This window comes from Urocitellus parryii, chromosome 7 (assembly GCF_045843805.1).
Source record: "Urocitellus parryii isolate mUroPar1 chromosome 7, mUroPar1.hap1, whole genome shotgun sequence".
Taxonomy (NCBI): domain Eukaryota; kingdom Metazoa; phylum Chordata; class Mammalia; order Rodentia; family Sciuridae; genus Urocitellus; species Urocitellus parryii.
In genome coordinates, this window is record NC_135537.1 from 44,656,537 (window position 1) to 44,682,693 (window position 26,157).

The window sequence follows — 26,157 nt, forward strand, 5'->3', positions numbered from 1 at the left end:
AAGTTACCATCAAAATACTGAACTAAAACTGGATTACAGTTATAAAATAAAGTTAAACCTGACAATTACCAAGAGTTAAGAATTCATCTGAAGCAATCAATTGGAAGAAATGAATATATTCTGAATCATTTAAGGTAAATTATGATCCTGTAAACTAAGCACATAGCACTGCAATAAAATGAACAGAAAAAGGGGGCTGGGGCTGTGGCTCAGTGGTAGAGCACTTGCCTCACATTTGTGAGGCACTGGGTTCGATTCTCAGCACCACATATAAATAAATGAATAAAATAAAAGTCCATCAACAACTAAAAAAAAATTTAAAGAAAAATATGAACACATTAGTGCATTATTTTTAATTCTAAGAAAAACCGAAATTCAATGAGCATATTCCAGATGAAATAATTGTACCAAAAAAAAAAGGGCTAAAAAATTTAATTTTTCAAGAAGAACTTCAAAAAACTAACATTAAAAATTCTGGCAATGTATGGAAATGCAGACATGTGCACAAAAAATATAGATCAGGATTACTACAGCAGATAAACCCAATGAACAAACATTATTAGAGATGTCAAAGTAATAATCACCTTGGGAATAAAAAATAATCATTTTCCAAATTAACCTTTAATGATCCTGACAATAACCAAATGGTATTACAATTTTAGGAAGTTCTTACTATATCCAAATATCTTAGTTTCAGTGACAGAAATCAGTTACTCAATGTTCACACAAAGATAAGTAGTTCCATCCACAATTTATTGAATTATAAATCAGATTAATTAGATGTTATGATGATTAAAAGTAGAGAATAAACCTGAAAAATGTCACAGCGGGTTCTTGTATGTCAAGGTGCTTACTAATATTATTGGAATGTTTAAATTATTAGAAGTTAAGAAAATGAAGTACCTATCAAGGATTCAATAATAAAAATATTTTTAAAAGACCATCATATTTGGTAATAAATTATTTATAAAACTGACAATTTCAAAATAAATAAAACCTGAGTTGAAAATGCCTCCTCCCCCTACCCTGCCCTAGTATACATATTTTATATCCCCATTTTCACTTAGGCCAGTGTTCTCAACCTTTAATAAGCATACTGATGTCTTGATTTCTGATTAAGCAAGTATATTGTGGGGCCCAACAGTACATTTCTAACAAGCAACAGATAAAGCTGATGCTGCTGATCCTTGGACCATCCTTGGAGCAGCAAGGTGACCCAAATATGTCCTCACTAGGACAATGTCTGGCCTAACAAGTGTGTGGTTTTATGGACTCTAGGCTGTAATATTTTGCAGTCAAATAAATAACCCAAAATGATCACAAAAAAATAAGTCTTGGAAGAAAAGAATATTTTAGTTAAGCTTGAAGTTTACCAAGTTGGCAGTGTTTCTATTTGTCTGACATCTCCGATACATTACAATATAAATCAGTAAGCCAAGTTGTGGTAGTTATAAAAATGAAGTTACTATAGCTTGAGGCTCTCCTCCAGTTAATTCAAGTCCAGAAAATTCAGGCCAGTACACTGCAAAACCACTATTAAAAATCTTTAATAGTAAACTGTCCATTTAAATTCTTTGTAAACTTGTTTTAAGCTACCCCATCTTCTCCTCCTCTTTCAACAATCAAATGCTGCTTTTTCTTCTGTCTTGTAGCTAAACAGCGTGTAACACCCAATGCCCCTCCCTTTAAAAATCGAACAAAATTGTCTCCGACCAAAGGGCCTAATGCAAAAAGGTTGGCTTCTTTAACACATTCATAGGTATATGCATCTATTTCCACAGGATTACCCTTACATGTGATTGGCTGGCTTGAATTATGGCCTAGGTAACATCCTTGTTCCTTTAGGAAAGAAAGATTAGGATGAGACCCTATCAATACCACTGCTGCAGACAGCTTAAATATTTTCTTCAATCCAGAGATGCTTTGAAGAATGCATTTCATGTCCGACTTAAAGGAAAGCACATGGTGCTCAGGAAAACTGGTATAATCAGACAAAAGATTTGAGTCTGCAGAATATATCTGAGTACACATCATATGATAGACTTTATGATATTCAGGATAAAGCTTTTTGGGAAGCTGCTTGAAAATTAAGCTTGGATCAGTTACTCGTCTGCGGAAAACATGGATCACGGGGATATTATTGTTGTAAGCACACAGTACTGCGTCAGCTGCAGTAAGCCCAGAACCTACAATTAACACTGGATCCACTCTGCCATGTAACTTTCCTTTACTTATAGCAGCTCCAAATTCAGGCATTGAATGAAACACGAAAGGAAAATCTTCCCCTTCAATTTCGAGATGAGCTGGAGAATCCAATGTTCCAGTTGCTAGAGCTACATTCTCAGCAAAGAGGCAAAAGGGAACATGAGAACCATCTGCTATTCGCTGATAACCTCTGATTTCCCAGTTTCTCTTGACAAATTTTGACTTCTCTGTCTGTAAATGCTTTGTTGAAATATCTGAGTCTTGACTATCATTTTCATCCTGATCTCTGTAGAGTCTTGATACAGAGGTTATGTACGTATTCTCTCTGAAATTCTTCTGAAGACCCATGACTTTTACATAATGTTTATAGTAGCGAGCTATTTCCTCTGGCATAACTCGATCCCCTTTTAGATTCCTAAAAAAAGAAAAGAAAAAATATCTTATGAAGAGAGTACTTAAGTTGCCACATTTATTATTTCTCTAGTAAGTATTTATATCTTTTTAGTTATTCTGGACTGTCTTAGCTAAAACTTATCCTAAAACTTTATAAAGAAAGCATGTTTTTGTTTTTAATTAAAAACTTTTAATGAATAAGTTTTATCAACAAAAGAAGACACGAGGGCAGGGACATTAATGCATCTTTTTTCCTCTAGCGCCATTCATAGTGTCAGCTCAAATTAAGTTGTTTGATAAACTTTTATTAAGTAAATGAAGGAATTAAAATGTGGATATCTGAAAATTAGACTATTTTATATCTCAATTATAATGTGTAACTGTTAACTGAATTACATAGATTATAATCACTAAGAAATTACAGTTCTAACTGTAATATCTATGCTTCTTGAAAGATTTATATAATACCATCCTGCCATGATTTTTTATTTTTTTTTAAGGTACCAGGTATTAAACTCAGGGGTGCTTAGCCATTGAGCCACATCCCAGCCTATTTATTTTTTATTCTGAGACAGGGCCTTGCTAAACTGCTCCGGCTAGCTTTGACTGGTGATCTTCCTGTCTCTGTCTCCTGCAATGCTGAGATTACAGGCACATGGCACCCAATCTGACTTTTTTTTTTTTTTTAAGTTACAGTTTTCTAAAAGACCAAAAATAATTCATCTGTCTTCTGCTGTACAAAATAATTTTACATCTAAGCAAGTAAGATATTATATTTTGCTCAATGTGTTTTCCTCCTCAGAAAGAGAACTCAAAGTATAAACTGTTCTTCATGAAAGATGTACTAACGTACACTTGGCTTGTAAAACAAATGGTCAGTAATATTCCCAACAACTATGCCCAAATTACAGATAGGTAGCAGTAAAAACAAACCAAATCATTAAACATAATGCACTATTACTTGTAAACGGAAGTTCATAAAAGTTTTTTAAGTTTACTATAATTTATTTAGAATACATTAAATCTTAACATTTACAGAAAACCCATGAAATTGTTAATATTATTATCTCCTATTATTTCTATTCTTTGCAGAATAGAAAATTCACAATTACTTGAAGTTATTTGCCTGAGACCACTACAATAGAAGTTAAAGTCAAGCAGGGTGCAGTGTCACACACCCATAATCCCAGCAGTTTGGGAGGCTGAGGCAGGAGGATATGGAGTTCAAAGCCAGCCTCAGCAAAGATGAGGCACTAAGCAACTCAGTGAGATCCTCTCTCTAAATAAAAATACAAATTTGGGCTGGAGATGTGGCTCAACTGAATGCCCTTAAGTTCAATCTCCAGTATCCAAAAAGAAAAAAGGGAAGGACTCAAGCCCTACCAATCTTTTAAGAGACACAAATCTGCTCTTAACACTAAGATCAGGAGCTAAAGCTAATATTTATCACAAGACTAATTTTCACATAATATTCAAGATACAATATGCACAATATAAAAAGATAAATGCTTCTGTTAAAAAAATCATAAAGCTCCTTCTCTTACTTGTTTTACAAAGGGAGAATGTACCCAGCAATTTGGCTTGTTTACTTTAAAAAATAGGGAACTTGGTATAACGTGCCTGATTTTGTAACTTTGTTTGAAACCCATATATAATTCCATCTTAAAAAGCCTAAAAATGAAACTTTAAGGTTTTCATTTAAATTTTTTTAAATTTAAATGTTTAGGGGCTGGGGATGTGGCTCAAGCGGTAGCGCACTCGCCTGGCATGCGTGCGGCTTGGGTTCGATCCTCAGCACCACATACAAACGAAGATGATGTGTCCGCCAAAAACTAAAAAATAAATATTAAAAAATTCTTTCTCTCTCTCTCTCCCTCCTCTCTCACTTTCTCTTTAAAAAAAATAAAAATAAAAATAAATTTAAAGGTTTAATCTCAATTACTCATGCTCTAAATCTGATCATCTTAAATTTCAAATGATAGAAAACTTATACGGATTAAATGATTCTTATCTATCAGGGAGATAACTACTCAAATGTCACATCCCTATTATAACAAAGGTTAAATAACTTCCTGCTTTAACTTATTTCCATTAATAGTCAAAGTGGAATAGATTCTCTTTATTGGTAATTCCTCTCTAATATCTATCATCTGTGAAAACAATAGTGTTTCCATATTTTTCCTTTTTCACTTTTGGATTCTTTCCCTCAAAATAAAACAAATTTATATTCTTCCAAGATGATATTTTTTCTCAGTTATTTCTACTTTCATATTTTCTTAATTAAAGACTGACTTTCATGCCCAAGTAGCCAACCATATCCCAAATTCTGAATTATTCCATCATTCTACATAGTCAATCATACAATATACACTCTTTACCCTGAAAATCAAACACTTTGGGTATGTACACAAGATATAAATAAATGAAGTTATATATCAACTCATAAAAATGAGTGTTTGAAAGTGTAGAAAATGATATGTGGGTAGTTGAGAAAGTAACCAAACAGTGATTTAACAGGAAAGAAATTCATGATTAACAAACTTTAAAAAAAATCTATAAACACTTTCTTACTACTTAGTTTTATAATATCTCTAAAAGGAAACTAGCTCATAATTACTGCTTGCAGGATATATTTTCATCTGAAAAACATGTATATTTATATTATTCATCCAGGACAGGATCACAAATATTGTGAAATTTTTCCAGTCTTTTTCATTTTATAACAAAGAATTTTAAAATAGTTTGATCATTACCTTCGTTTGCTAGATATCCAATCTTTAAATTTAAGTCCAGGAAGCTCCATCCAGTTCCCAAAGCTGATTGTCAACATGGAGCCTTCCATATTCTGTTAAAATTAAAAAGTAGTAGTTAAAAAAAAAAAAAAAACACTATTAAACATATCATGGATTTTTATAAAAGCTAAAAATTCCATTTATAATAATTCAGACTCTAGACATGTTGTCCTCAATGTACTCATAAATGTTTGTATAAATTGCCTCCAAAATTTTATTCCAATAAACTTTTACATATTTTCATCATTTTGTATTATCCATTTATATATCTTCTTTTATACAGTTATACAACCATAAACATATTTAGCGGATTCTCCAATGTCTACACAATATTGATAGCTTTAGCTTACAATTGATATGACAATCATGTGTACATATTAACGTTGATAGCTTTGGCATATGATGGATACGTTAATTTAGATGTACCTGTTATAAGTCACTATTTCCACTGTTTTTAACAAAATGAAAAATATTCAATAATTTCTAAAACTTAAGATATTTTTCCATTTTAACATTATTTACAGTTTTTTTTTGTTTTGGCAGTACTATAGATCAAACCTAGGGCCTCCATATTCCAGACAAACATTCTACACTGAGCCCAGACCTCATTTACAGCCTTTTAAAAATTAGAAAACTACCTAATCCATCAATTACCCTCCATCAATTTTAATTCTGAAGTCTAGATTGGTTTGGATATAGCAACATCTTTTACTACAACTAGAAAAATAAGCAGTGGTTTCCTGAGAAACAAACTCACTGCTGGAGTTAATGCTGTCATCAAAGAGGTAAGCACTTCAAGCTCCTGAACCTACTTACTTCTGCTCTCCTTGATACAAAGGAATAAATGTCCAAGGGTCAAAACACTTATCCCAATAATCTCTTTCATCCCACTGTTTTAGATATTATTCTTCTTACCCTGTTTTTATAAGGCCCAGAACTGGGAGTGGGGCCTATATTATATTTTTTTAACTTACCATGTGCAAAGCCTATGGTGCATTATCTGAGACAGCATACAGATCACCACTACGGGTAGAGAATGCAGCAAGATGCACATGATTTGAGGCAGACTGGCTTTGATAATAGGTTCAGAATCAAGAAAATGAATCATCATTAAAAGGAACTGTTAAAAATTTACTGAATCAGAGATTTTCTGAAGCCATAATTGCCTCGTGCAGAACTCAACCTTCAAGAGGTTGAGAGGTAGCATTGTTGAGAGACCTAGTTCTCTGATCTCACTTTTCTACCAATCAGTGTCTGTCTGTTCTATGCAAACTATAAGACATGAATGTCTGTTCTTACGGAGACTGTAGTGTAATATGGGAGGCAAACCAGATACAAGTACAATATAGGAACATATGCAAAGTATTTTATTTCTTCAAGGATACATACAAATGGGCTTCTAGGAGTGCACAATTAGAAGGAGAATATTCCAGGCAAAATATAAATTTATGTAACAGCTTAATGAGAAAGAACTTAAGTAGCTTTCTAAAAATAAAATTTAGCAGACTTGGGTTATTCCAACCCTTCATATATTAAGAAAGGCTTGTCTTCTGGACACGGCCTTGTCTACTCCCTCCTAAGAGATTACTCTGAGCCCCTAAAGTATTGTTTTTGTTTTTTTTCACACCTGAGGCCTTGGACATGTTCTACCAGTGTGGCCATGTAAAATTATCCTAACGATATGATTTACAGTTAATACCAGTGTTTGTGCTGGAGGCAGAGGTCTGATGGCTGAGGTCAGACACACAGGCACTGCTGGCCTATATGACTGTTGGTCCATAAAAAATCCCTAGACACCAAGCATGAGTGAGTTTCCCTTCTTGGAAACTCTACATGTGTTTCCACACACTGTTCTGTTGGGAGATTTAGCACATCCCTATGTGTTTCTACTAGACTTCGCCCCATGAGCTTTTTCCCATTGCTATGCTAATCTATATCCACTCATGCAATAAACTGTAAGCATGAGTAAATCATTTTCTGAGTCCTGTGAACACTACTGCATCACAGAGCCTGAACATTGGATTCTGCAACATGAAAATGTCAAAGCATGGAATGAGAGTGTGGGGAATAAGACAAAAAAGCTAAATAGGAGTTAAATCACATGGAATATGGTAAAATATATCAGGAAGTTTGTATACTATACATCTGACAAAGGGGGAGAAATTAATGGCTTTATCCATGGCATAACATCTCAGATTGTGTTTTAGTAAGACAACTCTGTCTTTGGTATTAAGAAAAAAATTGAAAAAGACAAGCTGAGTAGAAAAGGCATTTAGAAAGAATTCTGCAATAATTTGGGCAAAAGATAATGATAGCCAGTATTTGCAAAATTACAATTATGATAGGGAGAAGCACGGTAGGCAGACTCAAAATATGTCTCTGAGATAAAGAATGTTAGGGCTGGGGGTGCAGCTAAGTGTATAGTATATACTTAACACACAAGAGATGATGGGTTGAATGCCCAGCACCAAAAAAAAAAAGAAAGAATGGAAAAGATTTTGTGATAAATTTGAAGTGGCAGTTGAAGAAAGAGACATTAAGGAAGACTCCCAGGTTTCTGGCTTTAGTAACTACAGGACTGTGTCATTTAGTCATAAGGAAATTAAAGAAATTAGATAATTAAGATGATCAGGGGCTGGGGATGTGGCTCAAGCAGTAGCGCGCTTGCCTGGCATGCGTGCGGCCCGGGTTCGATCCTCAGCACCACATACCAACAAAGATGTTGTGTCCGCCGAGAACTAAAAATAAATATTAAAAATTCTAAAAAAAAAAAAAAGATGATCAATTTTAGGAATGCTGAGTTTCAGGACACCTTTGGAATAAAAAAAGGGGGTTAGAACTTAGATGTAGGAGAAAGAATAATATAGTTTAGAGATTTTTATTTAAGAATCAAGCAGCATCCATATGCAAGTCGTTAGACTAGATGAAATAACCTAGAGAGTATGATAAGAAGACCTTGGCTTGGGATAGAGGTCACAGAAGCACAGTTTTAAAGAATAAGAGTCCACAAAAGTAAATGAAAAGGAGTACCAAAGAGAAAGAACATCAAGGAGACTGAAGGTTCAGAAAATATAAGAAAGATATTAGATTTAACTGTCAAATGCAGTAGATCTGTTATGGTTTGTATGGGAGGTATTCCCCAAAAGCTCATGTGTGAGACAATGCAAGAAAGTTTAGAGGCAAAATGATTGGGTTATGAAAGCATTAACCTGAGCATTAATCCCAATAGGGAATAACTGAGCGGTGACCGAAGGCAGGTAAGGTGTGGCTGAAGAAGATGGGTCGATGGGAGCATGTCTTTGAGGGAAAGACATATTTTGTCCATGAGGGAAATGCACTCTCTCTGCTTCCTGGTGCCATGCTTCCAGCTTCTGTTTCCTGCTACACTCCTCCACCATGATGTTCTGCCTCATCTCATATCTTGAGGAATATAGCCAGCTGTCTATGGATTGAGACCACTGAAACAATGAGCCCTCAAATAAGCTATCTTCTTTTAATTGTTCTTGTCAGGTTTTATGGCCATTGCAGTGAAAAGGCTGACTAAAACAAGATGTCAGGAAATTTTGAGAAGATCAAGTTAAGCAAAAAAGGAAATTATTGACCTTCAGAAAGAATAGTTCCTATGGAAAACCAGAAACAGAAGCTACAGTCAGGGAACTAAGGAACAGGAGGCAAAGGCATGGAAGATGGTATGTACAGGTAATCATTTCAAGATGTGTTAAAGGAAAGGATAAGACAAGCTAACACCTAATTTTTTTTAAAGACAGAAATAATTTTAGCACATTTATATATTGACCAATAAAAGCTGGCAGAGAACTAATGATATAAGAAGATAGAGGAGATCAAAGACTGTCCTTAAGACGACAAGGGTCCAGATATAGTTGTAGGTGCCCCTTAGATAGGAGAAGTGATACATCTTCCCTTATAACAGGGACAAAAAAAAAAAAAACAAAGAATAAGCATGAATACAAGTAAGTATGTAGGGTAAACTATGAAACTGTGGAGGTTCAATACTGATTCTATTTTCTCCGTAAAACAAGAACCAAGAGCACATCTAAGCATAAAACAGAACTCAAAAAAGACAGGGGTTTGAAAAGAACTTAGTAACTTTGGCAAGAAAATGCTACCAAATGAGGCTAGACAATACTTTTCAAACCAAATGCTACCAAATGCTACCAAAAGGTGTTTAGGGCCCAAATGAGGCTAGACAATACTTTTCAGAGTTGTATGATTTTTTTCCCCAGGGGGTCTAACAGCTTAGATTAAATACACAGTTAGATGAACTGCCTTTTTGCTAAACCCATCTAATAGAAGGACAATGGGCCAAGGAAATTAACTAAGGAAAATAGTTAAATCAGTAGACTGTAGAATCTAAGCTTGGTAAGAAGGTGAAGCTCAGGGCTGGACCACTCTGGTTTTGAGGTTCAGAGCAAGTAACTGAGTGATGCAGCTATAAGAACAGAAATTGTGTTCAGAAAATAAGATGTTTGAGGACTGGTTTCACAAACTGAGTGATTATGAAAGAGATAAGATCCATAGAAAAAACATAAAAAACTGTTGGCAATGAGGAGTGAAGGGACTATGAGGTTAAGGTGCTGGTTCTGCATCCTGTATGTAGTCATTCAATGTGACAATAAAATTTCGGAAATAATAATCAAAGACCATGAGCCAGATGTCACAGATTGAGTAATTAATGGATATAATTTGGAAAGGTAAAGGAGCTAGAAGATGACCTGTTCAAAGGAACGTGGGAATTTACAAAAGAGCAATGAGAAGTAAAGAGAACTCTAACCTCACCAGCAAAATGATAAAACATGAGGCAGTAGGAGAATGAACAGGCTTCACTTCAGAGAGCTGCAATGGGAAAGGTATCTTTAGGAAAAAACAAGTTTTCAAGAAAGGGAGGAGGAGCACCATATAACTCAAATAGTTAAGAATATAGGGTTTATCGCTGAGGTTCTAGAGGACACAGTTTATAAAGCTTGGAAGAGAAGAGAGTGGTAAAAAACCAGATCACAAAATGGAGATAAGAATGAGAGAGGGTAGATGTCTAAGGCTAGCGAGGATGTGCAGAGCACATGGCAGAGGGAAAGTAGCACAAACACCTCAACAGTACGATAGGCAAGCCCTGAAAGATTAAGATTAAGGTATGGAATGGACAGATGGGAAAAAATAATTATGCCTCGGAAAGTCAGAAATCCTCATTAGAAGTATCCTTGACAAATGTATCACAGCTCAAATCCCAGTTATTTATATCGATATTCTAGTTAACATATTCCTGAAGAAAAGATAAGGAATTTCTAAAATATGCTTTTAGAAATAATGGTTTATCCAGACTTTAACTTTTCTACATGAAAATAAAAGAAATGAAGTAAAAAGAGATCAATTATTCCCTGCACAGTTTTTTTAAGCAGAAAAAGTTAAGTATACAATAAAACCTCAGGAATTTAGAGAAGGCAATCTAAATACCCTTCCCCACATAAAACATTACGGCTTTTTCAAGAAATAAAGTTTCATTAAGAATTCTTCTCAGCATGTCAGGGTAGAGCTCAGTGGTAGAGTATATGCTTAGCTTGTGTAAAGGCTGGGTTCAATCCCTAATACCAATTACATAAAAAAGGAAGACAGTACTATTCATAGAGCAAATATAAACACAGCTTTGCAAGTAACAGAATTTTTTCATATCTTGTATTGGTGGCTTCACAGTTATAGACATTTGTTACAGATCATCAAATTATATACTAAATAAATGCAGCTCATTGTAAATCAACTATTCTTAAATAAAGTTAATATTAAAAATAAACAAAAATCTTAAATGAAAAGGTACAGATAGCTTGGCAGTTTCTACATAATACTATAAAAAGAATTAAGATTTTAAAAGTTATTAGTCATATATATTATATAAGAATATATCAATACCCTGACATAGTCACTTAACAAATGTAAACCACTTTTTAGATGTGTAACATTGTACTAATAGGAATAGCCAATTGAAATCTGTATTAAATATTTGATTATTTAACATGCTGAAGTTCTCATAAATCTGTATTTCATACAACAAACTAAATTATTTTTAATTTTTATTTTTTTTGGTAAAAACCAGGGATTAAACTCAAGGGCAGCTGCTGTAATAGCCACATCCTCAGCCCTATTTTGTATTTTATTTAGAAACAGGGTCTCACTGAGTTGCTTAGCACCTTGCTTTTGCTGAGGCTGGCTTTGAACTCACGATTCTCCTGTCTCAGCCTCCAAGCCACTGGGATTACAGGTGTGCACCACCATGCCTGGCCAAACTAAATTATTTAACATTTATTTGTATAACATATGACCATTCATTACATTTTGACAATTCTAGACATAGTGTTAACTAGGGATATAAGAATGAAGAATAATTGGCCCCCTACCTAATGAAATATACTGGATGAATCTTCAATTTATTGGTTCTCTTGTTTAACCTCTGCTATGGACTAAATTGTCCCCCTACCACAAATTATTATGGTGAAGTCCTAATCTTCCATGTGATGTCATATAGAGAGGGGGCCTTTGGGGATTAATGATGTTTAGGTGAGGTCATGCAGGTAGGTCCCTCAAAATAGAATTAATGGCTTTATAAGAAACAATTGCTCTCTGTACATGTGAGGACACAGTGAAAATGTAGGTGGCTGCCTGAAAGTGCCTGAAAGCCAAGAAGACAACCCTTACCAGGATCCAAATTAACGAGTACCTTAAATTTGGACTATGCAGCTTCCAAAAATGTGAGCTATAAATACCTGTTTTTCAAGCCACCCAGTTTTTGTTATAGCAGCTGAACAAACTAATACAACTTGTTTCTCTTAATATATTTTTTCATTTTTATCTTGAAAATGTCTGGGAATAATAAATATTGGTTTTGAAATAAGATGTTGAGATATTGTTAACTTGAAAATAAATGAATGAGTAAGTTTTGCTATATAAAACATTTCTGAAATGTTTTCTTTATAATTCTTGTAAGATACTATAGGAAAATGCTAGTTCTAAGATTGTATTAATAATAAAAATTTGGCCTTAACTACTATAGGCAATTAACTGATATTTAACCAAACTGAGGAGCATTAAAATTTTTCTCAGATAAAAATGCAGTAAACATATACAACAGTATTATCTTCATAATGCTTGAATCAAATTGATTTCATCAGGACAACAAATAATAATTCATGTACATGAAAAGGCTAAAAACAATATACTCACATGCCAAGCTCCACCAGGTGGACCTTTACCAAGAACTAAGTGAGGGATATAATGATGTTGCTCTAATTTCCAATGCAAAATGGATGGATAATCATACCCAAAGTCAGCATCTGGATGAAGAAGTGTGTCAAAAAGTACTGCAACTGGATTGGATGATCGGCCCTCAAGGCCTTCAGACAAGTATTCTAAGTCCTGAATGGAAAAAAAGGGCAGAGTCTGAAAAAAGTCATGACAATGATAATTATAGTAAAAGCCATTACCCTTAAGCATTTCCCAGATAGTGAGTTATAGAATACTGATGTTCCTTGAGATCTTAATGGATTCTTTGGTCAAATAATACAGGTAAAATTTAGGTTTCCACAAAGCTAACCAGATCCTTACACTGGAAAAGTTGAAGATGGCTTTTGTATGTAAAAAGCAGCACTTTCAAACTTACGTGAGCATACAGCAACTATTAAAATTCCACTAGAACACAATTTGGGAAATTATACTTTAATAAATTCCATAAAATAGGTAGACATAAATAGATATAACTTCACAGAATACACTTATGAATCTAAAATAAAATAACAAAGTTTTATTTAGAATGAAGAATTTTTAACTGAGAAACAATGCTTATATAAATAAAACTAATTTGTATCAGCATAAAAAATTTAAAAATTGACATAATAAACAATACCTGATCAACAATGGAAAGATGTCTTGCTTCTTCTAATTTACTATGTAAAATTGTATTTGGGTGTATTGTTTCTGATGATAAATATGGTCTATAGCCTGATAACATATAAGAAAGGCATATTCCTGAGGGTCCATTTCCTATTTTGAAAAAGGTAGAAAGAGGTGTATTAATACTCTTGTCACTTGGCTTTCCTCCTACTTCAAAGATGGCTCTTCTCCCTCACTTATTCTTTCTTCTCTAATCTCTTAAAGTTGTCTCAAAAAACAAGATGTCTCAAAGATTCTGATCTTTGCTTCTCTCTATTTTCTTTTGGGAATCTCATCTACTGAAAGTTTCAGTTCTTTATGCTATTAATTCTCAAAATTAGTTCTCTAGATGAACTTCCCCCCAGATACATCCCACATTTCCATATGCTACTTCCTCATTCCACCTGACTGACCTACTAGTAACAAAAATGATGTATTCAAAAGCAAACAGGAGTCCCTTCAAGTAGATGCTCTCTGCTTTAAATTTCATCACCCATCTCCAAGTATGATACTAGCAAAATCCTGAATTAATCAAATTCTGATTCTAAACCTATTTTCCATCAGTTGTCTTTGCTATTATCACTTCTGTACTTTCACAAGGAGGAATAAAGTCTTCTGTTTCTCCTTCTTGAGATTTACCTATTCCATTTGACATATTGCATCCACATAAGTTTGGTAAAACATAGTCCTCATTATGTTATCCCTCTATTCTAAAACCAATATTGCTTATTTCTGACTATTCAATGTTTCCACATTCTGGTAACAACCATCTTTCCATTATCAGCAATTAATAATGCCTTCCTATAGGTATGTATATTTTAATTAAAGCCAAATTGGTTTTCTTGATGAACCCCACTGAACTACTTCCATTCATGTAGCTCTGTTAGCCTAGGTTGCCACTTCTATTTTGAATCTCTATCAAAACTTTAATCTAACAGAGAAAATTGCTAGCCATCACGAAAAAAAAAATAATTTTTTGTCCATTTATTGAAATAAAATATGTTTAAAGACATAAGCAAAAAGAGTAAAACCATAAAAATACTAGAAAAAGGTAATATTTCTACATATAATGCTAGCATGGAAAAGCTTTAAGCATGACAGAAAACCCAAAAGACAGAAAAATAAACCATTTGACTTGATAAAAATTAAAAATAAGTGACAAACAGAAGTCAAAAAGCTAATTTCCTTGAATCAGAGACAAAAAAAAATAAAAATCACATGCTAATCGATACAAGCAAGAGTAGCATTTGAAAAAAACCGAACATTTGTTCATAATTAAAAAAAAACAGAGAATTTTCTGAACATGATAAACATCATCTATAATAAAGCTACAAACTGGGTGTGGTGGCACATGTCTGCAGTCCTAATACACAAAGGCCACAAGGCAGGAGGATCATATATTTGTAGACAGTCTGATTAACTTAGTGAGACTCCATCTTAAAATAAAAAATAAAAAGGGATATAGCTGTTGTTGTACAGCACTTGCCTAACATGCATGAGGCCCTGGTTTCAATCCTCAGTACCACATACAAAATAAACAAACAAAAAACCTTAGCTGACATAATAGTAAGAAACTAGATACTTCCCCTCTAAGATCAGAATTAAGACAAGGATGTTCCTTCTCATCACTTTTGCTCAACACCATAACCTAAGTACTAGCTAATATAATAAGAGAAGGAAGGAAAATAAAAGATACACAGATTGAGAAGGAAAAAAAAAATCCATTTTTGCCAATTACATGACATTTATGTAAACAATCCCAAAGAATTGATTAAAAAAAATTCTGGAACTAATAAACAATGACAGCAAGATTAAAGGATGCAGGTCAGTATGCAAAAGTCAACTATTTTCATATATTCTGTCAATGAACACATATAATCTGAAAATAAAAAAACAACACTATTTACATTTACACCAAAAAAGGAAGAAATACATAGGTATACATCTACTGAAATACATATAAGATCTACATGAGGAAAATAACAAAATTTAATGAAAGAAATCAAAGAACAGTCACTTAAGTTGAAAAGATATTCCCTGTTCACGGATAGGAGGACTTGATATTGTTGTCAGTTCTCAATTTGATTCAATGCAAACCGCCCCCCACCAAAAAAAAAAAAAAAAAAAAAATCCCAGCACTATGCAGATTTCAGAAAATTGATTCTAAAATTTATATAAAGGTAAAAGACCCAGAAGAGATAACACAATCTTGAAAAACAACAAAGTTAAAGGACTGACATTATTCATCTTCAAGTGTTACTACAATGCTACAGTAAACAGTATAGAACTGGTGAAAGAATAAACAAATATATGAAAGGAACAAAACAGAGCCCAAATATAAACCCACAAAATATAGTCAATGATCTTTGACAAGGGCACAAAGGCAATCCAATGGAAAAAGGACAGTTATTTCAACAAATGGTGCTGTAACAACTGGACATTCTCATGCAAACATAAAAACCTAGCTACTGACCTTACATCTTTCACAAAAATTATTTACAAATGTATCATAGACCTAAATGTGAAATACAAAACCATAAAACTTCCAGAAGACAACTTAGAAGAAAATCTAGATGACCTTAGATTTGATGATGAATTTTTAGATATAACATCAAAAGTCAGGTCTGCAAATGAAAAGATTAAAATTTAAAAATTCTGCCCTGCAAAAGACACTGCTCTCAAACGGGAGGGAGGTGAGGGAGGGTACATGGGGGCAGGAAAGATGGCAGAATGAGATGGGCATCATTACCCTAGGTACATGTATGACTGCACATATGGTGTGACACTACATTGTGTACAACCATAGAAATGTAAAGTTGTGCTGCAATTGTGTACAATGAATCAAAATGCATTCTCCTGTCATATATATCTAATTAAAATAAATAAATAAATATTTTTAAAAAATGAAACTGCTCAGAGAATGAAAAGACAAGTTACAGACTAGGAGAAAATATTTGGAAAATACATTGTGATAAAGGACTTGCATCCAAAATATACACACAGATTTTAAAACTTAAAGTTAACAACTAACCTCCACCAACCCCCCAAAAAAGAACCAGTGTAAAAGGAGGCAGAGTTAATCAGATGTTTTACCAAAAGCAATACATGGGTGGTAAATAAACATATGAAAAGATGCTAAACACCATACATGATTATGGAATTAAAAATTAAAACAACACTACACACCTAATAGGCTGAAAAGCAAAACAAAGGCCAAGAAAATGCTAACAAAGACGTGGATTAACCGAATTCTTGTTACTGCTCCTGGGAATACAAAATTTTATAGCTACATAAGAAGATAGTTTGCCAGTTTCTTAAAAAAGCTAACCATACTTTTAACATATGACCCAGCAATCATACTCCTAAGTATTTTCCCTAATAAGTTAAAAACTTATAAATATGCAAATACCTGTATATAAATGTTACTTTACTCAGAATTGTCAAAATTTGGAAATAAACAAGATATCCTTCAAAAGGTAAACAGATAAACAAACTGTGGTACCCTATATAATAAAATATTATTTGGTAATAAAAAAAAAGTGAGGTATCAAGTCACAAAAAGACATGGAGGAACCATAAAAATATATTGTTAAGTGAAAGAAACCAGTCTGAAAAGGCTATATACTCTACAATTCTAACTATATACATTTTAGAGAAGGTAAAGCTGGAAGACTATGGAAAGATCAATGTTTTCTAGTAATTGGGGGTTGAAGGAAAGGTATGAATAAGTGGAGTATAGATTTTTAGGGCAGTGAAACTATTCTATAAATACTGTAATGGTAGATACATAACATTATACACTCTGCTAAACCATGGAACTACTTATCAGAGCGAACTCTCATGTAGATTAAACATTTTAGTTAATAATAATGTACCAAAATTGATTCCTCAACTATAGCGATCATATCACACCAATACAAGATGCTAATTTTAATAACAGGAGAAAATGAGGCAGAGAGAGGAGAATATGAGAATTCCCTTTATTTTCTGCTCAATTATTTTATAACTGAAAATGCCCTAATAAAAAAGTCTATTTATTAAAATAGCCAACCAGCAGAAGTTACTAAATTCCTTGAAAGAAAAAGGTACAACACTCAAAAGTAAATAGGCAAAGAATACAAAAAGGCAATTCAGAGAAATACAGTGTAATAGGGAGAATGCACCCTCATCCCAAAGATGTCTCAGTACTAACTCCCAAAACTTTCTAATGTTATCTTAGCAAAAGATAACAAAAACAAAAGCTGGGGGCTGGGGATCTACCCCAGTTGGTATAGTGCTTGCCTGTCATGCACAAAGCCCTGGGTTCAATCCCCATCACCACCACCAAAAAAACAAAACAAAAAAACAAAACTATTTTTAATTAAGGATCTTGTGATGGAGAGTAGCCTGGATCATATAGGTAGGCCCAATACAATCATCCTGAGTTCTTAAAAACAGAGAATCAGGCTGCCCAGCATTGAAGCAAACATTACTGGCTTTGAAGATGCAGGAGGGAGCTTAAAAGCAAGTAATATGACCAGCCTTTGGAAACTGGAAAAGGCAAGGAGACGATTCTTCCCTGCAGCCTTCAAAAAGTTAACATAGCCCTGCTGACACCTTAATTTTAGCCAAGTAAGATCAGCTCTGAACTTCTGACCTAGCAAACAATAAGATAATATATTTATATTGTTTAAAGCCCCATGTTTGTGGTAAATTGTTATAATAGGAACATAAAAACCTTACATATATTAAGGAAATCAGCTCTTTACCTATGCTCAGGTATTGCTACTCCAAATAGTAATGGAACTATGTACATTAGGGTAAGCAACTCATAGGTTAGATAAGACAAATAGGGATAGATTGTTTTGGGAGGAATAGGGTAAACAGATGCAGATAAAGGTAGTTTTCTGAAAGACACGGTTCCTTGTCATCCTGGATGAAAAATCAGGATTGGATATAAAAGGGGAAAAAGTCAGATACAGGATATGGCCCCTGAGATGTATCTTGGATAGGAAATACTGTCATCTATTTCCTAGAGGAGAATCTAGTATAGAAGAACAATCTTGCTCTCCTGCCCATCTCCCTCCCTTACTTCCCAGTATCTCCACATGTTAATCAGAGAACACAGCTTTAATTCCCTTCCTACTAACTCTGAATTAAAGTACAAAGGATATACAACAGTAATGTCATGGTTAAGGGAATTATAAATATCATCGTACTACAATGTTGCCAATTAAGGATTAATATTACAAATTGGGTTACTAACTTGTATAAATCACTGTTTGAGTCTCTCCCTATATGTGTGTCCCCTGCCAACATTAGAGGGCAATAAGGTTATAAGGTATAATCTAATAATATACACCGAATGCTCACTTCAGACCTCTAATATTGGTTATTATCACTACCATGACACTACTATACAGTTAATAGAATTCTTATTATCAGGTCTCCAGTGAAATGTATTAAATTCTAACATAGCCACTAACATCAGATTACTTCCTCCAAAGATTTGATTATTAGTTTTTTTAACACATAAAACAACTTTAGAATACTTTTTAAATTAGAACTAATTCCTTTATTATCTTTTCCACTCTCCTTAAAAACTATTTTTAAAAATTATTTCTAAGTCACACATAGTTTAACTGTACATATTAATGGAGGTACTCCGGCATTTCAACACACATATACAATGTCTACTGATCAACTCAGGGTAACTGACATATCTATCACCATACACATATATCATTTCTTTGTGTTGAGGACACTAAAAATTCTCTGTACTAGCCATTTTGAAATAAGACTACTTTTTAATATAATGCTAAGAACTTGCACTGCCTTACTGCAGATTTATTAAAGTAGTAAGGGCAGTAAAAATTTTTAACAACAAAATGAAACAACTTACCTATTATTACCACAGGCAAAGTCACTGACGAATCTTCGAGTAAAGAAGTTTCTTCAACTAATGGCATCGCTTTAACTTTTTGCCCCAGATTATCACCAAAATATTGCACTAAGGAATTAAAAATCTCTCCTTCAGTTTCAGTGTCACTATAATTTCTTTAAAAGAGAGAGAGAGAGAGAGAGAGAGAGAGAGAGAGTCAGTCAATATAGCCTTGATATAAAAGTCACTTTTTACTCATATTTTATTTAAGCCACAAAATACTTAATAGTTTCACAATGCTTTGAAATTAGTAGTTTAGCTGTATGTCAACCTATCCTACTTTGAAGGCCAGAAGTTCTAAGTAGCTGTTTATCTTGTAGGCAAGCTTTTTCAAGAAGCTCTCTTTAATGATCAAAGACACAACATTAGAGATTTTATAATTCTGAGATCTTCTATGAAGACTAGTTTCTCTACTTTTTCTCATTAACTAAAAGGCGAATGCATTAAAATATACAGTCATAAATGTTTTAAGGAAAAGTTACTGTAGTTAAATATTACAAATTGGGTATTCGGTAAAAGAGGTTTATACACTTTTATTATCAAGAAAATATAAAAATAAGGAATGATTTTAATGTTGATCTCCAATCTTTATTTCCCAATTGCCTCTCTAGAAACTAGTTTTAGCACTGTGGCATGTTCACACAATAAATGGAGTATTCCCTGAACATGGGTAATGCTGTACTATTTTGTGGATTACTTTGAAATAGAATTCCTAAATTATTTTCCATATTCATACAGTCAGCAATAGTCATCATGTCTGGAAGTATTGAGACCCAGGAGTAGATATGTTTCTTAGTATTTCCCAAATGATAAATGACAGATAGATCAGCTATTTCACAAGACTAAGGGTCAACTCACTGATGCCAGAAGATGTTGGCAAATGAAAAGAATTAGATGGAGACAGCAAAGTCTGCTTCTGTGTATCCCTCAGAGGTCCCAATCTACCTTCAGATGGGGCAGAGTTCTCAAAATACTATGAGAGCTTTCTTAAACCAAAGAAAGTAATGTCTACCCCTAAATATCTGGACTCACCTAACATTGCCAAAATAGATAACCCTCTGGACTGGCAACTAAAGAAAGCCCCTCCTCACACTGCAAGGACACTATCCCTGGAAGGAAGCATCTTTTATGATCAATCCATCCCTTTCAAGAGCATTCTAACTACTGCCTCTGATCAGATCCAGATGTATCTACTGTCTTGCCTGCTTCTGCTTCTTAGAGTTTACACTAAACCTGAGTATTTTCTACTTTGGTCTGTTCCTGATACTTCTCCAAAGTGTGTGCAAAGGACAAGTCCAGCTCCTGTTGGAGGCTTCTGACCAAAGTCATTTTGGCTACCCAGGCTGAATAAACATTGTTGTAATGGTCACAATTCTAAGGAAATGCAGACTTCTCCCTTAATTTCCCAGACATCCCTACCTCAAACACTGTGCTTCTCTCTATATATATAAAACCTGGAAAATAATAACTTTAAGTCTACAAATAAATGCTGTGAAATTAATATGTAATATTCAAATGCTAAAAGGTTAAACTATAACTTATGAAACTACAAATTACTTTCACCTAAAGGTACAGTAGAACTCAGTTTCTACAGGACTCATTTTTAGGGGGCATTTAATATTCTAAGTCGAGCTGTCTCAAGCAATTATTTTTCTGGCAAGCCTTAGAATTTTATTCACCTATAAATTCTATATATAGACTATTATAAGCAACTATATTTCATTTCACTGAACTTGTCCTCTCAATCAGTTTATTTAGAAAAATAAATCAAGAGCTTAAGACAATCAGAAATAAAATGCCCTCTGGTGGGCTTCTGTTAATCAAGAAAAAAAAAAAGATAGCTTTCAAAAGCTCAAAAACATAAGACAATAGGTTACTTGATCAAGCCTTACATTAAGGCAAACAGAAGAAACACTAGAAAGAAATTTTAAAAGACTTTCAATGAATTATAATTCATACATAAAATTCACCCTTAGGGTGTACAACTTGATGGTTTCCAATATATTCACAAGGTTTTGCAACCATCATCCCCCTAACATAGTACATTCATTAGCAATGATCCTCTTTTTCTCCTTTGCCCAGCCACTAGCAAGCACTAAACTATTTTCTGAATTACTGAATTTGCCCATTCTGGACACCTCATATGAATGTGACCACTCTCAAAACATGTTGCCTTTTGTGTCTAGCTTCTTTCACTTACCATGTTTCCAAGATTCACTCATGTTAGAGCATGTATGAGTACTTAAATTTCTTTTGAAGACTGAATAATATTCAATGGATATGTTATACATGGATATGTTACATTTTGTTTGTTATCATTTGTTGAACACACAGGTTTTTTCCACTTTTCTGCTATTATAAATAATGCTGCGATGAACACTCACTGAAGGTTTTGTATTGACAAGTTTTCATTTTTCTAAGGAATATTCCCAGAGAATATACAGCAATAATTTGGCCATTTACTCTATCTATATTAACATCTTGAGGAACTGCCTCACTCTTGCCAGCATTATTAAGTCTTTTAGTTAACTATCCTAGTGTCTGTGAAGTGGCATCTCAACTGCAAATTTTGTTTATTTTTTTAATATTGGGTCTTGCTATTTTATCCAGAAAGGCCTTAAACTTAAAACACTCCCTCAGCCTCCAGAGCAGCTGCCTTTAGGATTTACATTCCTTAGTGACTAAAGTTAAGCATATTTTCAGGTGCTTATTTTCCATTTGAATATTTTCACTAAAGTATCTATTCAAACCCTTTGCCCATTTTTTGTTTTTGTTTTGGGGGGATTAGGGATTGAACTCAGGGGCACTCAGCCACTGAGCCATATCCCTTGCCCTATTTTGTATTTTATTTGGAGAGGGTTTCACTGAGTTGCTTAGTGCCTCACTTTTGCTGAGGCTGGCTCGGAACTTGCTATCCTCCTGCCTCAGCCTCCTATGCCGCTAGGATTACAGGTATGCACCATGGCACCCAGCCTTTGCCTGTTTTTAACTGTTTTTTTGTTAAAAAAAAAAAAGTTTTTTTATATATTCTGGACAAATATCCCTTTTCAGATAGTTTGGAAACATTTTCTCCCATTCTGTGACCTGCCCTTTCACTTTCTTGATGATGTCCTCTGAATGAATAAATTTAAATTTTTGACCAAATCAAATTTATTTATTGGTTGCCATGCTTTTGGTGGCATATCTAAGAAACTGCCGCCTGATCTAGTTACAAATATTTATTCCTACATTTTAAAATTGTAGTTCTTACTAATAGGCCTTTTGTCCACTTTAGTTTTGTTCACAGGGTAAGACACATAACTATCTTTTTTTAAATGTTTTTAGTTGACACAATACCTTTATTTTATTTATTTATTTTCATGTGGTGCTGGGGATGGAACCCATCGCCTCGCACGTGCTAGGCAAGCGCTCTACCACTGAGCCCCAGCCCCAGCCCCTAACTTCATCCTTTTTTGTGTGTAGATATCCAGCTGCCCTGAAATTCATTGAAGATAATATTCTTTTCCCATTGTCTCAGGTCCCTTAACAAGAGCCAAAGTTTCATGTTATTTAAGTTTTCTATATATTAGCTTGCCTAAATTTACACAGTATAAATAATTTGTTTTGATTTCTTATTATCACTGGTGTAATCTATCTGTGTGGCAACTATTTGTAATAAACTTGCATGGTATTTGATAACTCAATAGTGTTAATCAAGAAAAAAAGATAGCTTTCAAAAGCTAAAAAAAGAAGATAGCTTTCAAAATAGTGGTTTCATAGAGACATGAAAAATCCTGAGTCAACAGGAAAATAAAATGAAACTATGGTTAACTGATTTTACATATAGCAACAATGAATCAAAAGCCAATTAGTAGCTATTCTTTCTAAAAATAATCAAACCCTATATTATAAATTTAGTATTGCTGTACATGTTTTATAGTATATGCATATACTATGAACAATGTTAATTTCTACTTAGATTTTCCAACTTTATGAAAACTTTATTTAAGACCAGAATTTGTGGGCCAGGCACACAAAGGATGATCACAAGTTCAAAGCCAGCCACAGCAACCCAGCAAGGCCATAAACAACTAGCGAGACCCTGTCTCTAAATAAAATATAAACAAGAGCTGGGGATGCAGCTTACTGGTTAAGTGCCCCTAGGTTCAATCCCAAGTACAAAAAAAAAAAAAAAAGACCAGAATTTACTTTGAGTAATAAAAATCTACTTTTCCTCTATTTGGGGCATCAGTTAAACTGAAAAATATGTAATCAAATTTAGAAAACAGTAAACAACAACAGTTACCAAAACATTCAGTATCAAAGAAGATAACTAAGAGGACTTTAGAAGCTTCCCATTTTTTGGTTTTTGAAACATTACTGTCCCAAGTTTCAAAACAAATTTAAAAGGGTAGTGTAAGCAAAATATCTAGATAACAAAAAGACTTTTCCCACATTGTAGCAATATCTCTTTAATTAAAATGAAATGCTTTAATACCTCAATTTTTATAATCTTTGGAAGCACAATTCTAAATTTTACCAAATCAATACTAACACATGAAAAGAAGTTTTAAAGTCACAAAGGCAGTCACAATTATCATCTGCCAGAATAGGAAGTACTAGGTTAGTAGACAGTTCTCTCACTAAACATATCAATTCAAATATTAGACAAATCTCAAAATGTAGTTTGTCACAATCTGTATAAAATGTGTTTCTAATGAATCTGCACAAAGATAGCATTAGTAAATGAGAAACATTCCTAAAAAATGTTTTAGGTGACCTTTTTTCTTTTTTAGAGGCAGAAAGCTTGCAGGCTTGTTGTCCTTTCTCTTAAAGACCAAAATGTAGCCCCATGCCTTTTGTTTTTAGCCCCTATTCAAAATTTCAGTGCACAAAGATAAGCAGATGGTGTTTACTGCCTAGTATTTGAGGAAAGGATATAAATCCCAACCAGGCACCTTAAGAGTTCAGCTGTATACAAAAGATTGTCAAAAGGCTTTGGGATAGTATTTTCTAAAAGTGATGTTAGTTTCTCAGGGGTTTAAATTTAACAAGTTTCCATTAGGGAACCAGTTCTCTAAAACTCTCCAACTCTCCAAAATGTGTCTGATACTCTCAAAACCCTGTTTGTTAAGTAGACGACAATTTGTCTTGAAGTTACAAAAGCAATCTATTACATACTTTTTTATTTTTTATTGATTTTTTAATATCCAGAATTTGGAGACTCACACAAAACTCACTGGGCAAGCCTAGCTTATTGCTAGTACAACAGGAGTCCTGAACTTTCTCTGTGCCTTACATCCCTTTCATAATTTGGTAAAGCCTCAGGACCTCTTCTCAGAATAATAGCATTAATAGGACTTACAAGGAAACCATTAAAATAGTTATTAAAAAAAAAAAAAAAAAAACTCATGCGGTTGGGGCTGTGGCCCAGTGTTAGAGCGCTTGTCTAGCATGTGTGAGGCACTGGGTTCGAACCTAAGCCCCACATAAAAAAATAAAATAAAGGTATTGTGTACATCTACAACTAAAAAATGTATTTAAAAAAAAAAAAAACCTCGTGACATACAAGTAAATGTGCATTAAAGAACAATTTATTGATGTATAGTAATTACTGTAATTCTGAAGAAACATTAAGCATAAACAGTATTTCTAGATATCTGCAACTAATGTGATAGGGAAATATTTGTGATTTACATTGATGTCAATCATAAATACTACTTTGATTTGTTACTTATACTCCTAACTGAAGGAAATGCTAGTGTTGTGAAAATAATATATTTTCGGTCCAAGTTCATAGACCACCTATATCCTATGAACCCCAATTTAAAACTCTTGATTAGAGTTTCATAGCTTACTCCCCCCCCCAAAATAAGTGTTACGCATCATCATTCTGGAGCATTCAAACGTGTAAATTTCACCCCTGGGTTAAAACCATTTCTAGTGTCTTTGGTCTTCTCCCTTGCAACTGAAGTTCTGATCAACTGTGCTAGACATAGAAAACACACCCACTTTTATTTTTTAAATGTATTATCTTTCTCACCCCTTAAAACCTTTCCCCATCACTGAGTATAAAACTGTGACACTTTTTCAAATTTCTACTCTATATCTAGAAACTGACTTATCATAAGCAACATCTTAAGTCAGAACCTATTCGTAACCAGATCACGACGTTAAACGTAGTTTCCTACCTTCTGTCAACCCAGTAACTTATGTTATCAGAAAAAAAAAAAATTAAGTAACATTTTTTTTTTTTTTTTAAGGAGGCCCTTCGCGGGAATCCGTCGCTACAACTCGGCACGACTTGGAAGTCTCAGCCCGCCGTAACCGACCCATCCCGGGCCTAGCCGGTCTCGCAGTCCATCCCGTGACCCCCGTGGTCCTGGGCGAGGGAAGGAGGACGAGCAGGGAGCCCGTCGGCAGGGCGGACTAGGCGGGATCGCGACGCGGCGGGACCCCAGCGGCGGCCGAACGCAGCGCTGCCCGTCCTCCCCGCCCGCTCGGCTCAGCTCGGCCCACCTAGGCCCCCGCCGCGCTCCACCCGAGCCCGCTCCCTTCCCGTCCCCGGAGAAGTCACCTGAAATGACCGGCCAGGGAGCAGCGGCAGCACCACACCGGCATGGAGCGCTGCGCGAGGGGCGCCCGAGCTCAGCCACCACGGCCGCTGCCGCCGCCACCCCCGGCGGGGCTGCCCGCTCGGGGCGCCCGCTTGCTCGGGGTCGTGGTGTCCGCCGGGCGCCCCCGCCCCGCGCCTCGCCGTTGCCGCGGCTGCCCGGGCTCAGTCTGGCCGAGTCCGCCTCCGGTGGCGGCTTCCGCTTCTTGCCAGCGGGGAGCCGAGCGCCGGCGGCGGGTGATCTCGGGCGCCGCGGTGGGGGCGGAGCGGGGCGGGGACGCTGCGACGACAGCGCCGAGGCGCGCGGGCTCCTCCTCACAGGT

The 26,157-nt window shown here is 34.8% G+C and overlaps 1 protein-coding gene across 1 annotated transcript; it reads right to left on the reverse strand.

The window, feature by feature from the left end:
• Window positions 1–490: 490 nt before the first annotated feature.
• Window positions 491–25,926, reverse strand: Osgin2 (oxidative stress induced growth inhibitor family member 2). Its single transcript, XM_026383178.2, has 6 exons — window positions 25,799–25,926; window positions 19,204–19,358; window positions 13,297–13,433; window positions 12,618–12,809; window positions 5,352–5,443; window positions 491–2,620 (listed from the first exon to the last, which is right to left on the reverse strand). The coding sequence occupies exons 1-6, from the start codon at window positions 25,840–25,842 to the stop codon at window positions 1,588–1,590; spliced, it is 1,653 nt and encodes a 550-aa protein (XP_026238963.1). The 5' UTR covers window positions 25,843–25,926; the 3' UTR covers window positions 491–1,587.
• Between the last annotated feature and the right edge of the window lie 231 nt (window positions 25,927–26,157).

Bases quoted from the DNA above. Each gene is read 5' to 3' on its own strand.
- Osgin2 (XM_026383178.2), bottom strand. From the start codon at position 25,842: ATGCCGGTGTGGTGCTGCCGCTGCTCCCTGGCCGGTCATTTCAG. The intron at 12,810-13,296 runs GTATTGTTTATT...TTTTCCATTCAG, and splicing joins ATCTTTCCATTGTTGATCAG to GACTTAGAATACTTGTCTGA. The intron at 5,444-12,617 runs GTGAGTATATTG...TAATTTTAACAG, and splicing joins CACCTGGTGGAGCTTGGCAT to AATATGGAAGGCTCCATGTT.